We start from the raw sequence: 14,406 nt of genomic DNA, 5'->3' as shown, positions 1-14,406 counted from the left end.
TAGGACTGAGGCTTGCAGGGCTCTGGTGTGAGCCTGGGCCCATGCCACTCCTGGAATGCCTGACGTCAAGCTTCCCAGGAGAGACATGGCTTCCCAAACTGTGCATAATCGTCTCCGTAAAAAGGTTTTGACTAGCCGTCGGATTTTTTGTATTTTCTCCTCGGGTAGGCAGGAGCATTGCGATTCTTTCTGAGTCGAGCGTTATACTCCGAAACGTTTTCTGTTTGTCGGGATCTAGGCTGGATTTTTCCCAGTTTATGATCCATCCTAAGGATTGGAGAAGTTCTAGCACTATCCCCAGGTGTTCCGTTAGGAGTTCTCTGGACTCTATTATTAAAATATCGTCCAGGTAGGGTATTATTAGGACCGACTTCTTCCTCAGGTAGGCGGCTACCTCTGCCATAATTTTGGTGAAGATTCTGGGTGCTGAGGAGATCCCGAAGGGCAGGCATCTGAATTGGTGGTGCTCTATTCCTTTGCCCATATCCACTGCGAACCTTAGGTATTTCCGGGACCCCTCGTGGATCGGTACGTGGAAAGAAGCATCCTTTAAATCGATGGATGCCATGTAGGCTCCTTTGGGAATCAACTTTATCGTTGAGGAGGCGGACTCCAGGAATCCCTTCTTTTTGTCGGCCGCCTTCTCTAGAATCTTGTCAAGGTCCGGTCCGAACAAAAACTGGCCGTAGAACAGGAGGGCGCATAGCTTATTTTTTGAGGCTAGGTCGCCTGACCACAATTTCAGCCATAACTCTCTTCTGGCTGAGTTAGACCGGGCTGTAGCTGTCGCTGAGAGTTTGACAGTTTCGGCCGCGGCGTCCGCTAGGAAATTTGTTGCCATACGCAGGGTCGGAAGGGAATTTAGGATCTGTTCCCTCGGCATCTTATTGGTTAGGTGTAGCTGTAGCTGTTCTAGCCATACCCCCAGGGTTCGCGCCACACAAGTGGCTGCGATCCCTGGCCTAAGTATGTTTGCCGCTGCCCTGATTTCTTTAGAAGGCCCTCAGCTTTGCGATCCATGGGATCTTTTAACTGTGCGGCGTCCTCAAAGGGCAGGGTCGTTTTCCTGGCTACTTTGGCCACTGGGACGTCTACCTTAGGTACCTCCTCCCAGCTTGCGCAAACTTCCTCCTCAAATGGGTACCTTCTTTTTACCCCTCTAGTGGAGGAGCTTGCGTCTGATTTCCTCCACTCTTTCTGGATTATTTTGGTGATATTCTTGTGGACCGGGAAGGTATGCTTGCGCCTCTCCCCTAGTCCCCCAAATATCTCATCTTGTAGGGTACGTGGTTCTCTGGGCTCTTCCATTTTTAGTGTAGCCCTGACCGACTTGATCAATTCCATTAAATCGTCCTGATGGAATATTTTTTGTAGTCCTCCTAATCTGAGGACTCCTCGGCCGCCTGTTCCTCTTGCTCCGACCCGATAGAACTCTCGGAGTCGGAAGGCTCGTCAGGAACATACGCCCTTTTATGGCGTTTCGCTGGTGGCGCCAGCTGTGACGTTAGGGCTGATCTACCTCTTCTTTCACCAGCTTTCTAATGTCCTCCCGATTCCTCTTTAACTAGCCTAGCTACGCATGCCTTGCATAGAGGCCTCTGGTACGTAGCTGGCAGTTTTATCCCGCATTCCACGCATTTTCTGAGTTTTGTTCTGGGGGGGATGTCTTTTTTTAACCCCCTGACAAATAAAGCATTTTTGCGCGTAAATATGCAATTTTTCCATACACAATACACTGGATGTTTGCATTGTATTTTTTGCGGGTAAATATGCAATTTTTCCATATACAATACATTGGATTTTGCATTTTTTGCCGCACTGGCTACTTACGGCCGCTGAGGCTGAGGTTTCAGCTGTCTCTGGGGCTGGAGCACTCATTACTATACCGGTGCTGCAGCCACCCTGCGACCTGTAGTGGTTTGTTCTGGCTTCTCTCAGGTTCCTATTTTTTTAAATTTTCGCGCTCCTGCGCTAAGCCCCGCCCCCTCCTGATGCAGACGCAATGACGTCATCGCGCTGGACACGTGACGCGGCGCCCCGCCGTCGAAGGGCTTCCTGGAGCACCGCGCTCTAACTTCTGCAGGGAGGACGAGGGGGACTGAGGCTCCCACTTTGTACCCCCCATGGGCCGCCGCGGGAGGAACCTGGCCCGGGGGTTACCACCCCATGTGGCGTCCCGGGAGTCGTCTGGCTGGGAAGGGAGGACAGGCTGACCCACTGCCCTCCGATCCGCCCGTGAGTAGGCTTCCGGCTGGCTTCTCCACCAGCCCCTCTCAGAGATCTTGCCTCCTGGCAGGACAGGAAGACACTGAGGAAAGTGGGGAAGGGGGGGGAGCTTTTAACCTCTCAGTGTGTTCCTGTCCTATCAGGAGGAGGCAATCTCAATTGGTGCTGTCGTGGAGACGACTGGGGGAAATAGAGCTGCCCTCACCTGGTAGGCACAGCTCACCTGGCACAGGTAAAGAGCAGCATAGCATGTGTAGTACCACACTGTACTGTACTGTAAAGGGGCTACTACACAGCTAATCAGTGCATGTATTTTAGTAATACTGATGTTCCGCCAGTGAAATGGTCATGATGATTGGCTGGATTTTCCAGCCAATCACACATGCTATAGATATGTTGAATCTGATTTCAAGTTATAATATCCCAGGAACAACCATTGTATGTTGAATATATTGTATCCTGAGGCCATTGTAACTTGAGGGATCACTGTACTATGTTAGATTTTCGTTTCTGCACTCCCGGCCACTGCGTACAGAGGGGTATTGTGAACTCAATACAAAAAAAATCAAAAAGATAGCTTGCTCACCTCTTCTTCACCCAGATGCACCCCCTTGTTACAGTCCTGGGTATAAATAGATGATAGGAGAGACCTCTGTATTGTCCCCTGATATAGCTATACATAGTTATTAGAGTGCCCCTAAGCCATCTTTTTTCTAAAGTAAACCACCTCAATTTTGAAAGTCTTCCTGGGTATTGTAGTCCGCCCAGTCCATTTATTACTTTAGCTACCTGACTTTGTACCCACTGAAGCACTGATATGTCCTTTTTGAGTACTGATGCCCAAAACTGTACACGATATTCCATGTGTGGTCTGACCAGTGATTTGTAAAGAGGAAGAACAATGTTCTCGTCATGTGCCCCAAGACATTTTCTGATGTCCCCCATGATCTTATTTGCCTTGGCAGCAGCTGCCTGACACTGGTTGCTCCAGTTAAGTTTACAGCTAACTAAAACCCCCAAGTCCTTCTTCTCCATGTCAGTGTTACTCAGTAGTTTCCCATTTAGTGTGTAATGGTGACTTGTATGTCCTCTGCCCATGTGCAGAGCCTTACATTTATCAGTGTTAGGGCTCCTTCACACACAATTGTGCGTGCCTAAGTGCAATGTAGTTTACTGTATGCTTTGCGCTCCCATGTTCACAATCATTCTTTAAAAGGCTATTAAGTCTCATGAGGTCCAGAGGTTCTTGTTCTCAAGGAATTGTGCTGTATTTTGCACATCCCAATACATATTGCATGCACATTTGCTCACCCCACCCCCATAGAAGTCTATGGAGCCATTTGCTGCTTACCTGTGCCCAACATAGAGCATATTGTTTCTTTATGCACACAAAATACAGAAAATGAGAATTAACCTATTGATATGAAGGAGTTCTATTCTGTGTATTGTGCAGTTTATGCGTGCGCAAATATGTCCGTGTGAATGAGCCTTTAAACCTCATTTACCATTTTTCTGCCCAAACCCCCGCCCTATGCAGAGCCATTTGTAACCACATTTTGTCCTCTTGTTAATTACTTAACATGGTTTTGTGTCATCTGTAAATATTGCCATTTTACTGCATAATATACCAGGTCATTAATATATCACATTTAACAACCAGTGATTATATGAAAAAGGGGCATTTAACTGAACAGTCTTAGGATTTGGAGACAATCGCCTGCTACAACGATGATCGGTTTAGATGTCATGAGGCTTTGTTTGTCAGCAAATCTGTGAAATGGGCCTGACGTAAGCACGAGCGCTCCACTTCTGAATCGTCTATCCACACAAGGTAGGTGACATTTTAAGACTAATCTGGCTTTTTCAGTACACATAATTGGATTTTCTGAACACATTGATTCCTTCAGGCAGATGACAAGCTCTAGAGCTGGCCATACACAATTGTTGGCTGAACCCACCGATGTCCCTCTGCCGCTAGAAACAAGGGTTGCCATATTAGACTTCAACATGCCGGTTCCTGTTATTTTCAGGGGACACAAGCCGCCTCTGCAGGTGTAGCATAGTCTTACTCCCAGCTACCTATTCAGAGCACTTGCACGCTTCATCACATTGTGCATGCATGTGCATGGAGGGATCAAAAGAGACAGCTTTCAGATAAACAAATCAGTACCTCCAGTTTAGGGCCAGCGTGGCCTGATAGGGCAATAACATTCATTGAAAAATTTGCTTGACTCATGATTAGATCATGTGAAGTTGTACTCCCCGATTGACTGATCGCATTTTTTTTTTTTTTGTAGCTAAAAATTTTATGATTTATGATCTCCCGTGTAATATTGTATTGAGAACGAACATGATCGTTTGTCAGCCTTGCACAGATCGCTTTGTGTAAGTCTTAAATGAGCACAGATTTCATCAAATAGCACTCATTACATTGCTAAATGTGAGCAATGTAAAGGACTCTTAATCTGCACCAAATGTTCAAAACCATTCTCTTAGGGTCTACTCACATGCAATGGCAGATTAGAATAGTGATGACAGGGGCGGCCACCACAGGCCGAGGCTTCAGTTTACCCCTATTGACGCTCTGCCATTAGTGAAATGTGTAAAAAAAAAAAAGTTATACTGTCTGTGCTGCTCCTCCCACTCCTGGCCTCTGCAGTCTGTAGTGCTCACCTGCAGAGTTCCTGGTAGATCACGTGATATGCTTATGTGATCGCTGCAGCTGGAACCTGGCCTCAGCAATCATATGATCACTTTACCCTGGAGACAGATCAGCAAGGAGAGGAGGTAAGTAGACTGCATTGGGAGACATGGGTAAGTATAGATGTTATTTATTTTTTTCCTTCAACGATAGAACCCCTTTAAAGATGCTTGTGTGTCAAATGCTGCAGACAAGATATGACTGGGAGAAGTCATCATAATGGTCTGGATGAAGAAAAAGGGAAAATGAACTCTATTCAAAAGACATCACCTGCGATCACTGAATATAAATGGTACGGTAATCAATTATACAGTCTGCAAAGTGCCTGCGGAGATTTAGTATGTACTGCTATATGATCACTGTATAGGGAGGAGGGGGTGGGGAGTCTACTCAGTGATAGTATGTTGGTATTAATCACTATGTGGTGGTAATACTTGGCCCTTATATAGTGTTACTATTGGTAATGTTGGTCTTGGCATAGTAGGTTTCGTTGAGTGACAGTATGAAGGTAATTATACAGGCCATGATAATTAGTGATTACTGTATGTGGTTTATTTCTAGCTGCATTTCTCCAGGCAGATTCATAGAACAATCCCCAGCGGAATCCACCGTGTGAACATTCCCTTCGGTACTCGCACATAGCGAGGTTAGGTCTGCTTCCACGCCCAGAACCTGTGTCAAAATCTGCACCTTCCTTTGAATTAAAAGAATGAATTCTGCTGATCCATCTATAAAAACACCGAATCTGCTACATATGAATATACACGTCGGGTATTTTCCCATATGCAGCAGATTAGCTGTGGATGCTGGGGCCACCCCAAGTTGAATTAACTGCATTTCATCCTGCATGCAGGCACAATATTGCTTTATACATGCGGTTTTATATGCAATGGTTTTTCTTTCATCAGAAATCAACAGAGAACAAAACCTGAAAAAGCCACAAGAAACCCACAAATGGATCTGCGTGCCTTTAAAAACACTCATTACAACTGAAATTTGGTACTGGATACCTCTGATGAGTAATCTTGTTACAGACACCAACTATTAGTCCAGCTTCAGCCTTTATTGGACTGGCTAATTATCTGGGTGTCCGTTTTATCAACTACACTATGTGCCCAAAGTATGTGGGGTAAACACAGTCTACCGCTATTCTGGAAGGGTTTTCCACAAGAATTTGAAGTAAGGCTGGATCCACACGGGCGTCGGGGTTTACGTAAAAACGCGTGAACAGGCGCCCAAATCTAACGTTTGCGCGTCTGTTCAGATGGTCCTAGCCCGGGCATATACTCCAAGGCCGTAATGCTGTTGGGCAGGGGGAGACAGGGAGGGGTTTATAGCAATATAGCTCTAGGAGTGATTTAGATTGCAGACAGGTGTTTGTCGAGGGCTCCCAAGTTGATACAAGTACAGCCGACACATCACTACAGGTAACTAAAAAATAATTTATTAAGTAGACATTCATGCACAATGTTAGACCACATCACCTATATGTACAACATACACAACGCTCCCAACTTTCTTCTAATTAGCTCTTTGCTCGTTTGCTTTTGGCCTTGCGGACTTCTTCCATCAGGTCTTTCAAATACTGGATCTCTTTTGCTATAGAATCTGCTTTCTCATTTAGGGCATCGTTTTTGGATTCCAGTTCTCTGCACTCTGCAGATATCGCATCCTGCTCTGCTCTCTTCTTCTGCCGGTAGCGAGTGGCTGCTGTTTTGTTCTGCTCCATTTTCTTCTTCTTCTTGTCTACTTTGGGTTGACCTACAGCTTTTACCTTTACCAAGACTTCTCTTTCCTTAGAGGGAAGATCATAGGGTTTGGGTCTCTCAGAAATGGGAGATGCGGGGGATGCAGGAGAGGACTGAACACTACTAGGGTATTCACCGGTAGATGTGGTGGGACTGTGTGGGGGAGATGCCAGATAGGATGGGCTCATATAGATGCCACTGTCGTTATCTGAGGAATATTCCTTCTCAGACTTCACAGCTTCGAAGGTGTATGTGACCGAGGGCTTCTTATCCTCCTCAGCAACATCTACCTCACTGCCTACATCTAAGATGAAGGAATGGTCTGGGCTGGACACTTGGGAAGGTATTGAATCGGGACTCGTAGGGGCCACCTGATCTGCCTCCAGTGAAGGTTTTGCAAGAGAGATTTTGTCTGGTGATGGCACATACTGACCAAACACCACGGGGAGAGGTGGGTCCTCTAGGAGATCACACGAGTCATCCAACGTGGCCATGAGCTCATCTGGGGAGACGGTGGCTTCTAGATCTTCCATCCCAAGCAGTAAGTCAAAATCAAACTCCTTCAGGTCCATTTTTTCCACCATCCAATCCATGCCAGAGAAGGCATCCCCTGGAAACAGAAGACATTCTCAGTCTACAGATAACAGTTTCAATGGTCATCCTGAAAGTTAAGCTTCCCATAAAAGCCCTGTTGGAAAGTCATGTTTGAAAGAAGCAGAAGAGTATGAAACCTTTACAATAGGAAGCCTCACCAACTACAAGCGGCATTTTAAACGCAGTCCTAATATCACCCCCGCTGTGTTCCATGTATTGTTTATGGACAGTGTTGAATACACAACCCATAGAGAATAGGGTTGTAGGTGCATACGACAGTGAGGTAGAACAGGTTACCATCCTTTTTATGTACATATTACACGCCATGTATATACACTAATATGAATGGATCAATAAAAAAAAAATCAAGGTGCTTTCTCCATTCACCGTGTGTTATGCAGTGAAATAACCTTCGTGGGAATGAGCGCCACCGTGTAAACATTATCAGATTAAACATCTACAGAGGTGCAAGAGGACAGGAAAAGGACCTTCAGAGAATTTACGCTAATTCAAGATCAGACATGTGATCTGCTCATGGGCAGCAGAGACCCCCTACATGATCAGAGAGAACTCCCATTCATGTGTTCCTGCGTGACCTTACCAGCCTACTTCAACTATGAAGTGTGTGCCTCCCCCCTACAACAATGAAGTGTAAGAGTGATTGTGTGAGGCCTCCGTCCAACCCCTACAAAAATGAAGTGAGGCCTCCGCCCCCCCCAAAATGAAGTGTGTGAGGCCTCCGCCCCCCCAAAATGAAGTGTGTGAGGCCTCCGCCCCCCCAAAATGAAGTGTGTGAGGCCTCCGCCCCCCCAACCTCCACAATGAAGTGTGTGAGGCCTCCATGCCCCCATACAACAATGAAGTGTGAGGCCTTAGTCCCCCCCACAACGATGAAATGTGTTGCTTTTGTCCTTACCATGGATACTGCCAAGAGATTCCTCCAACGGCAGATCGGAGACACCATTCTTAGCCTTCTCACTGAACAACCCATGCGATGGGAGGTACCCGGACACCTCAATGCAGTCATCCAAGAGACCCAAACTCTCCTCAGCCGCCAAAAACGACTGGTTGAAGGGGGACAAAAAGCCCCCCAACAGCTTCTCTTCGCTCAACAGGCTCATCTTCCTCAGGTATTAGAGCTTTCAGGTAGAAAGTGGATAGAGAGCTTTTTGTCTGGTATACAGCAAGGCTGCTGTGTGATGCCTTGGGGAGCCTGCGGAGAAGAAACATCCACATAACACCGCCATCTTGAGCAGCCCATCATGCCTTCATCCTCTACAAACCCCTCGCAGCCCTCACATACTTTGCTCCGTCCTCTACAGCACACCCCCACCCATACTTAGCTGTCCTCTAGAGACCCCCTGTCCTCTCCAGCCCCCCCAGGACTCAAGTCTGTCTTCTACAGATGCATCACCCCCCTCCCAGTACTTTGCTCAGTCCTCTTCCTGCTCCCCAGTACTCTGCTCCATCCAACGCAGCCCCCCCAATAGTGCACCGCTCCGTCCAACGCAGCCCCCCCCCCCCCCCGTGATAGTGCGCCGCTCCGTCCAACGCAGCCCCCCCCCCCCCCCCGTGATAGTGCTTCGTTCCGTCCGGTATAGACCCCCCCCCATAGTGCTTCGTTCCGTCCGGTATAGACCCCCCCCCCCATAGTGCTTCGTTCCGTCCGGTATAGACCCCCCCCCCCCCATAGTGCTTCGTTCCGTCCGGTATAGACCCCCCCCCCCCATAGTGCTTCGTTCCGTCCGGTATAGACCCCCCCCCCATAGTGCTTCGTTCCGTCCAGTATAGACCCCCCCCCCCCCCATAGTGCTTCGTTCCGTCCGGTATAGACCCCCCCCCCCCCCATAGTGCTTCGTTCCGTCCGGTATAGACCCCCCCCCATAGTGCTTCGTTCCGTCCGGTATAGACCCCCCCCCCCCATAGTGCTTCGTTCCGTCCGGTATAGACCCCCCCCCCCCCCCATAGTGCTTCGTTCCGTCCGGTATAGACCCCCCCCCCATAGTGCTTCGTTCCGTCCGGTATAGACCCCCCCCCCCATAGTGCTTTGTTCCGTCCAGTATAGACCCCCCCCCATAGTGCTTCGTTCCGTCCAGTATAGACCCCCCCCCCATAGTGCTTCGTTCCGTCCAGTATAGACCCCCCCCCCCATAGTGCTTCGTTCCGTCCAGTATAGACCCCCCCCCATAGTGCTTTGTTCCGTCCAGTATAGACCCCCCCCCATAGTGCTTCGTTCCGTCCAGTATAGACCCCCCCCCCATAGTGCTTCGTTCCGTCCAGTATAGACCCCCCCCCCATAGTGCTTCGTTCCGTCCAGTATAGACCCCCCCCCCATAGTGCTTCGTTCCGTCCAGTATAGACCCCCCCCCCCCATAGTGCTTCGTTCCGTCCAGTATAGACCCCCCCCCATAGTGCTTCGTTCCGTCCAGTATAGACCCCCCCCCCATAGTGCTTCGTTCCGTCCAGTATAGACCCCCCCCATAGTGCTTCGTTACGTCCAGTATAGACCCCCCCCCATAGTGCTTCGTTCCGTCCAGTATAGACCCCCCCATAGTGCTTCGTTCCGTCCAGTGTAGACCCCCCCCCTTCTTTATGCTTCGCTCCGTCCAGTGTAGACCCCCCCCCATAGTGCTTCGTTCCGTCCAGTGTAGACCCCCCCCTTCTTTATGCTTCGCTCCGTCCAGTGTAGACCCCCCCCCCATAGTGCTTCGTTCCGTCCAGTATAGACCCCCCCTTTATGCTTCGCTCCGTCCAGTGTAGACCCCCCTCCCCGGTACTCCGCTGACGTCTGTGACTTCCTCCTGCCCATATATGGTGCCTTCCCGCCACTCCCGCGCAGCAGCCGCCATTTCACGGCTCTGCCATCTGGCCCCGCAGCCATTTTAGCCTCCGTCACAGAGCAGCTCCCGCCGCCGTTCGTCTCCCCGCCGTCCCAGACATGTTCTACACTACCCGTCTGTCAGGGTCGGCCCCAAAGCAGGGACTAACAGCCGGCGGGACTCTTACTGACGAGCCGCCATCTGCCCGCCGTAACGGGAGACTCCCGAGAACCACAACGTACGTCCAGAGACCCGGCGAACTGGTCCCTCCAGCCCGGGGTTGAAGCGGCACCCCAACGGGAGGGGTTCATTAGCGCCATCCACAGCACCACACATAACCCGAGCCGCCCTCACCCAGCCCCGTTGTACTTACGCCATGTTGGTGCTGCTGCCTGGTGCTGCCAGCGCCGCTGGGTGCTGCCGCCTTGCACTGGCCTGGGGAGGGGGTGCCACTGGCCGCTGCTGCGCTATACAGCCATGGCTGCTCGCGTTGTTCTGCCGGCACAGTATAACAGTCTCGGGCTCTTCACACACTACACCTAGTCGGGCAAATGAGACGTAGAATGAAGAACCGGTCCGGGCTGCACTACGTTGTCTCTCTCATTACACCTGCACACTGACGTGGCGCGAGCCGCCTTCTCTGTCTATATACAGGCGCAGTGCTAAATGTCATATCACTCCGCTCGATTGTTGTATCGCGCAGTATTCCTCCGCAGTGCATTCCTGAAGCGAGTGGGCGTGGTCTGCGAGGAGGCTTCATTTACAGTAAGTGAGGAACCGGAAACCGACGTCAGTGGGAGATAGAGGGGCGATGTACTCAGAAGCACTGTGATCACATGCAGAGCACTGCTGCCAGCTTGTATCTGCAGTGTAAGGAGAAGAATATGTACAGAGCACCAACATATGCCGCAGCGCTTCACACATCAGAGGGGACATGGATGAAATAAGACAGTAAACCAAGAACAGGGGTGAGGGCCCTTAGGCCTCATGTCCACGGGCACATTATGAATTAAAATCCGGAGCGTTTTTCCCGCACGCGGATCTGCACCCCATAGGGATGCATTAGACACCCGCAGGTAGTTAAATACCTGCGGATGTCATTTTTTCCCTGCAGGCACGGGTCCCGCGTGCAGGAAAAAATCTGGACATGCTCCATTTAGGTCTCCCGCGGGGACGGCTCCCGCAGGCTTCTATGGAAGCTGTCCGGATCCGTGGGAGACCTGTACCAGAATTTAACTCACCTGCTCCGGACGGTACAGGTCTTCCCTTCTTTGCGGCCGGATCTTCTTTCTTCGGCCCGGCGGATGTGCCCGGCGCATGCGCGCTGCACGCAGCCGGCGTGCTGAGCACATCCGCCGGGCCGAAGAAAGAAGATCAGCCCGCGAAGAAGGGAAGATCCGGAGCGTGCGGAGCAGGTGAGTAATTCTTATTTTAATGCCTCATGTCCGCGGGGCAGGAGGGACCCGCTACGGATCCTCCATGGAGAATCCATAGCGGGCCTGATTTTCCCCGTGGACATGAGGCCTTAGGGCTCCGTCATTCACGCCCCGATGTCACCCTGGCAGTCCTGAAAACCCCTGGATGCAAGGTGTTTTCACATGGAAACTGTCTCGCATCACGGCGGGGCTCCCTTAATCCTCGCCACAGCAGCGGCAGGAGATTGCCATGTATCCCATTGATTTCTGCTGCCACGGACGCCATTGAAAACACTGGGCGATATCGCATAAAGAATTGACACGCTGCGATGTGTTTCCTGCATCGCATCACAACCCAGTGCCATGCAGGGAGACTGCAAGTGTGAATGAACCCATTCAACGGAATGAGGTTCATATATGTGCAAGGTTTGTGCATCAGGCAACACACATATCTTACATGATTTTCTGGCCAGTGTGAAGGCGCCCTTATGTAGTGTCCATGCTCGGCATTCCCCTATTTATATGAAACCAATGTAAGAAAAACCCCATGTGTGGTATCATCGTGTCCGTAACGACCTGTACTATAATTTAAACACACTAATTTTCTTGCGCAGCAGAAACCGAAAAAAAAACAGACTAAAAATGTTTATTTTATTCATTTTACCTCCAAAAAAGCGCAATAAAAACCATCAAAAAAGCCATATGCACCCAAAAATAGTAAAAATAAAAACGACAGCTCATGACACAAAAAACATGCTCTCACAGAGCTCCACTCGTGGAAAAATAAAGTTATGCGGCTTTAAATGCAACAATGCAAAAATTATTATAATTTCCAAAACAAAAGATAGAAAAACCTAAAAAAATTATGTTTTTGGTATCATAATCGTACCAACCCGCAGAAAAAATGCATTGTGTCATTTATGCTCTTTGATTGACCGCAAAAATGGTACCAATAAGTTCGCCACGCAAAAAACAAGGCCTTATACGGCCGTGTCGACGGGAACATAAAAAAGTTATGGTTCTTGAAAAGTGGAAATGAAAGTCCCCAACAAACTCCACATTCTTAGGGCTTATTCACACGAGCGTATATCGTCCGGTGTTTTCACGGCTGGCCAATATACGCTTCCATCTTAGCAGTCCCACCTTCCCTCCCCCTCGCCGGCTCTCTGCCTCCCTCTTCTCCACTCTGATGTTTGCAATTATAGGGGGCAGAGCCCACTCCCATTGCTCGCTGCAGACAAGGGCCGGGGAAGGGTAGAAGCATAGCTCCGCCCCGTCCCACCCACTTCCATTGAAAGCAGCCGGAGGAGAGAGGCAGAGAGTAGGTGGGGGACTGCTCAGATGGAAGCGTATATTGGCCGGCCAAAAAACCGCAGGCCGATATACGCTTGTGGGAATAAGCCCAAAATAGGCCATGTGCTCAAGGGGTTAACCCCTTAATGACGCGGCCCCTTTTTCTTTTTCCATTTTCGTCTTTTCCTCCCCCCCTTCAAAAAAATCGTAACTCCTTTATTTATCAATCGACGTCGCTGTATCAGGGCTTGTTTTTTGCGGGATGAGTTGTAGTTTTCAATGGTGCTATTTCAAGTACCATGTAATGTAATGAAAAACTTAAAAAAAAATTCTAAGTGGAGTAAAATGAAAAAAAACCAAAACGACATTTCGCCATTTTTCAGTGCGTCTTGTTTCTACGGCGCAAAAACAGCTACAAATCAACATGATAACTTTATTCTATGGGTCAGTACGATTACTACGATACCAAACTTGTATAGTTTTTTTTACTGCACTATTTTTTTTTTCAAAGACATTTAATTTTTTTCAATTATTTTCTGCGGTCATTTTGTGTGCGCAATAACTTTTTTATTTTTCCGTTGACGTAGTTGAGCGAGGGCTCATTTTTTGCGGGATGTCCCGTAGTTTCTGATAGTACCAATCTGGAATACATACGACTTTTTGATCACTTTTTATTGTGTTTTTTCTGGGAGACAGGGTAACTAAAAAAAATGCATTTTTGGTGTTCTTTATTTTTTTTTCAGACGACGTTCACTGTGAGGGAAAAATAATGCGCTACTTTGATAGATCGGACTTTTACGGACTCAGCGATACCAAATACATATTTTTATTTTGACACCTGCACGGCTCCCACGATCTCACCACAAGGGGGCTGTGCAGGACCCCTGGGGATTTAAATGACGCTGTCAGAATTGACAGCGGCATTTAAATGGTTAATAGCCGCGATCGGCCGATAGCTGCTATTGCCCGCGGGTGTCAGCTGTAACAAACAGCTGACGCCCGCACTGTATGAAGAGAGGTTGCCCCGCAACCTCTCTGCATACATATCCTGCTGCTCCATGACATACCTATACGTCATGGAGAGGGAAGGAGTTAAAGGGGTTGTCCCGCGCCGAAACGGGGTTTGTTTTTTTTTCAATAGCCCCCCCGTTCGGCGCGAGACAAACCCGATGCAGGGGCTTAAAAAAAAAACCGCACAGTACTTACCCGAATCCCCGCGCTCCGGTGACTTCTTACTTACCTTGTGAAGATGGCCGCCGGGATCTTCACCCTCGGTGGACCGCAGGTCTTCTGTGCGGTCCATTGCCGATTCCAGCCTCCTGATTGGCTGGAATCGGCACACGTGACGGGGCGGAGCTACGAGGGCAGCTCTCCAGCACGAGCAGCCCCATTCAAAACGGAGAAGACCGGACTGCGCAAGCGCGTCTAATCGGGCGATTAGACGCTGAAAATTAGACGGCACCATGGAGACGAGGACGCTAGCAACGGAGCAGGTAAGTGAATAACTTCTGTATGGCTCATAATTAATGCACAATGTACATTACAAAGTGCATTAATATGGCCATACAGAAGTGTATACCCCAACTTTGTTTCGCGGGACAACCCCTTTA

General features: G+C 49.1%; 1 protein-coding gene across 1 annotated transcript; it reads right to left on the bottom strand.

The window, feature by feature from the left end:
* Positions 1–6,349: 6,349 nt before the first annotated feature.
* Positions 6,350–10,720, bottom strand: ATF4 (activating transcription factor 4). The gene is made up of 3 exons (XM_066596397.1): positions 10,462–10,720; positions 8,186–8,482; positions 6,350–7,285 (listed from the first exon to the last, which is right to left on the bottom strand). The coding sequence occupies exons 2-3, from the start codon at positions 8,388–8,390 to the stop codon at positions 6,453–6,455; spliced, it is 1,038 nt and encodes a 345-aa protein (XP_066452494.1). The 5' UTR covers positions 8,391–8,482; positions 10,462–10,720; the 3' UTR covers positions 6,350–6,452.
* Between the last annotated feature and the right edge of the window lie 3,686 nt (positions 10,721–14,406).

The sequence above is a fragment of the Eleutherodactylus coqui genome, chromosome 3 (assembly GCF_035609145.1).
Source record: "Eleutherodactylus coqui strain aEleCoq1 chromosome 3, aEleCoq1.hap1, whole genome shotgun sequence".
Taxonomy (NCBI): Eukaryota; Metazoa; Chordata; class Amphibia; order Anura; family Eleutherodactylidae; genus Eleutherodactylus; species Eleutherodactylus coqui.
The sequence above is the reverse complement of the archived record's forward strand: the minus strand, read 5'-3'. Positions and strand labels throughout refer to the sequence as shown.

Coding starts and splice junctions, on each gene's coding strand:
- ATF4 (XM_066596397.1), bottom strand. CDS start 8,390: ATGAGCCTGTTGAGCGAAGAGAAGCTGTTGGGGGGCTTTTTGTCCCCC. Junction 7,286..8,185: donor ATCTCTTGGCAGTATCCATG/GTAAGGACAAAA, acceptor TTCTGTTTCCAG/GGGATGCCTTCTCTGGCATG.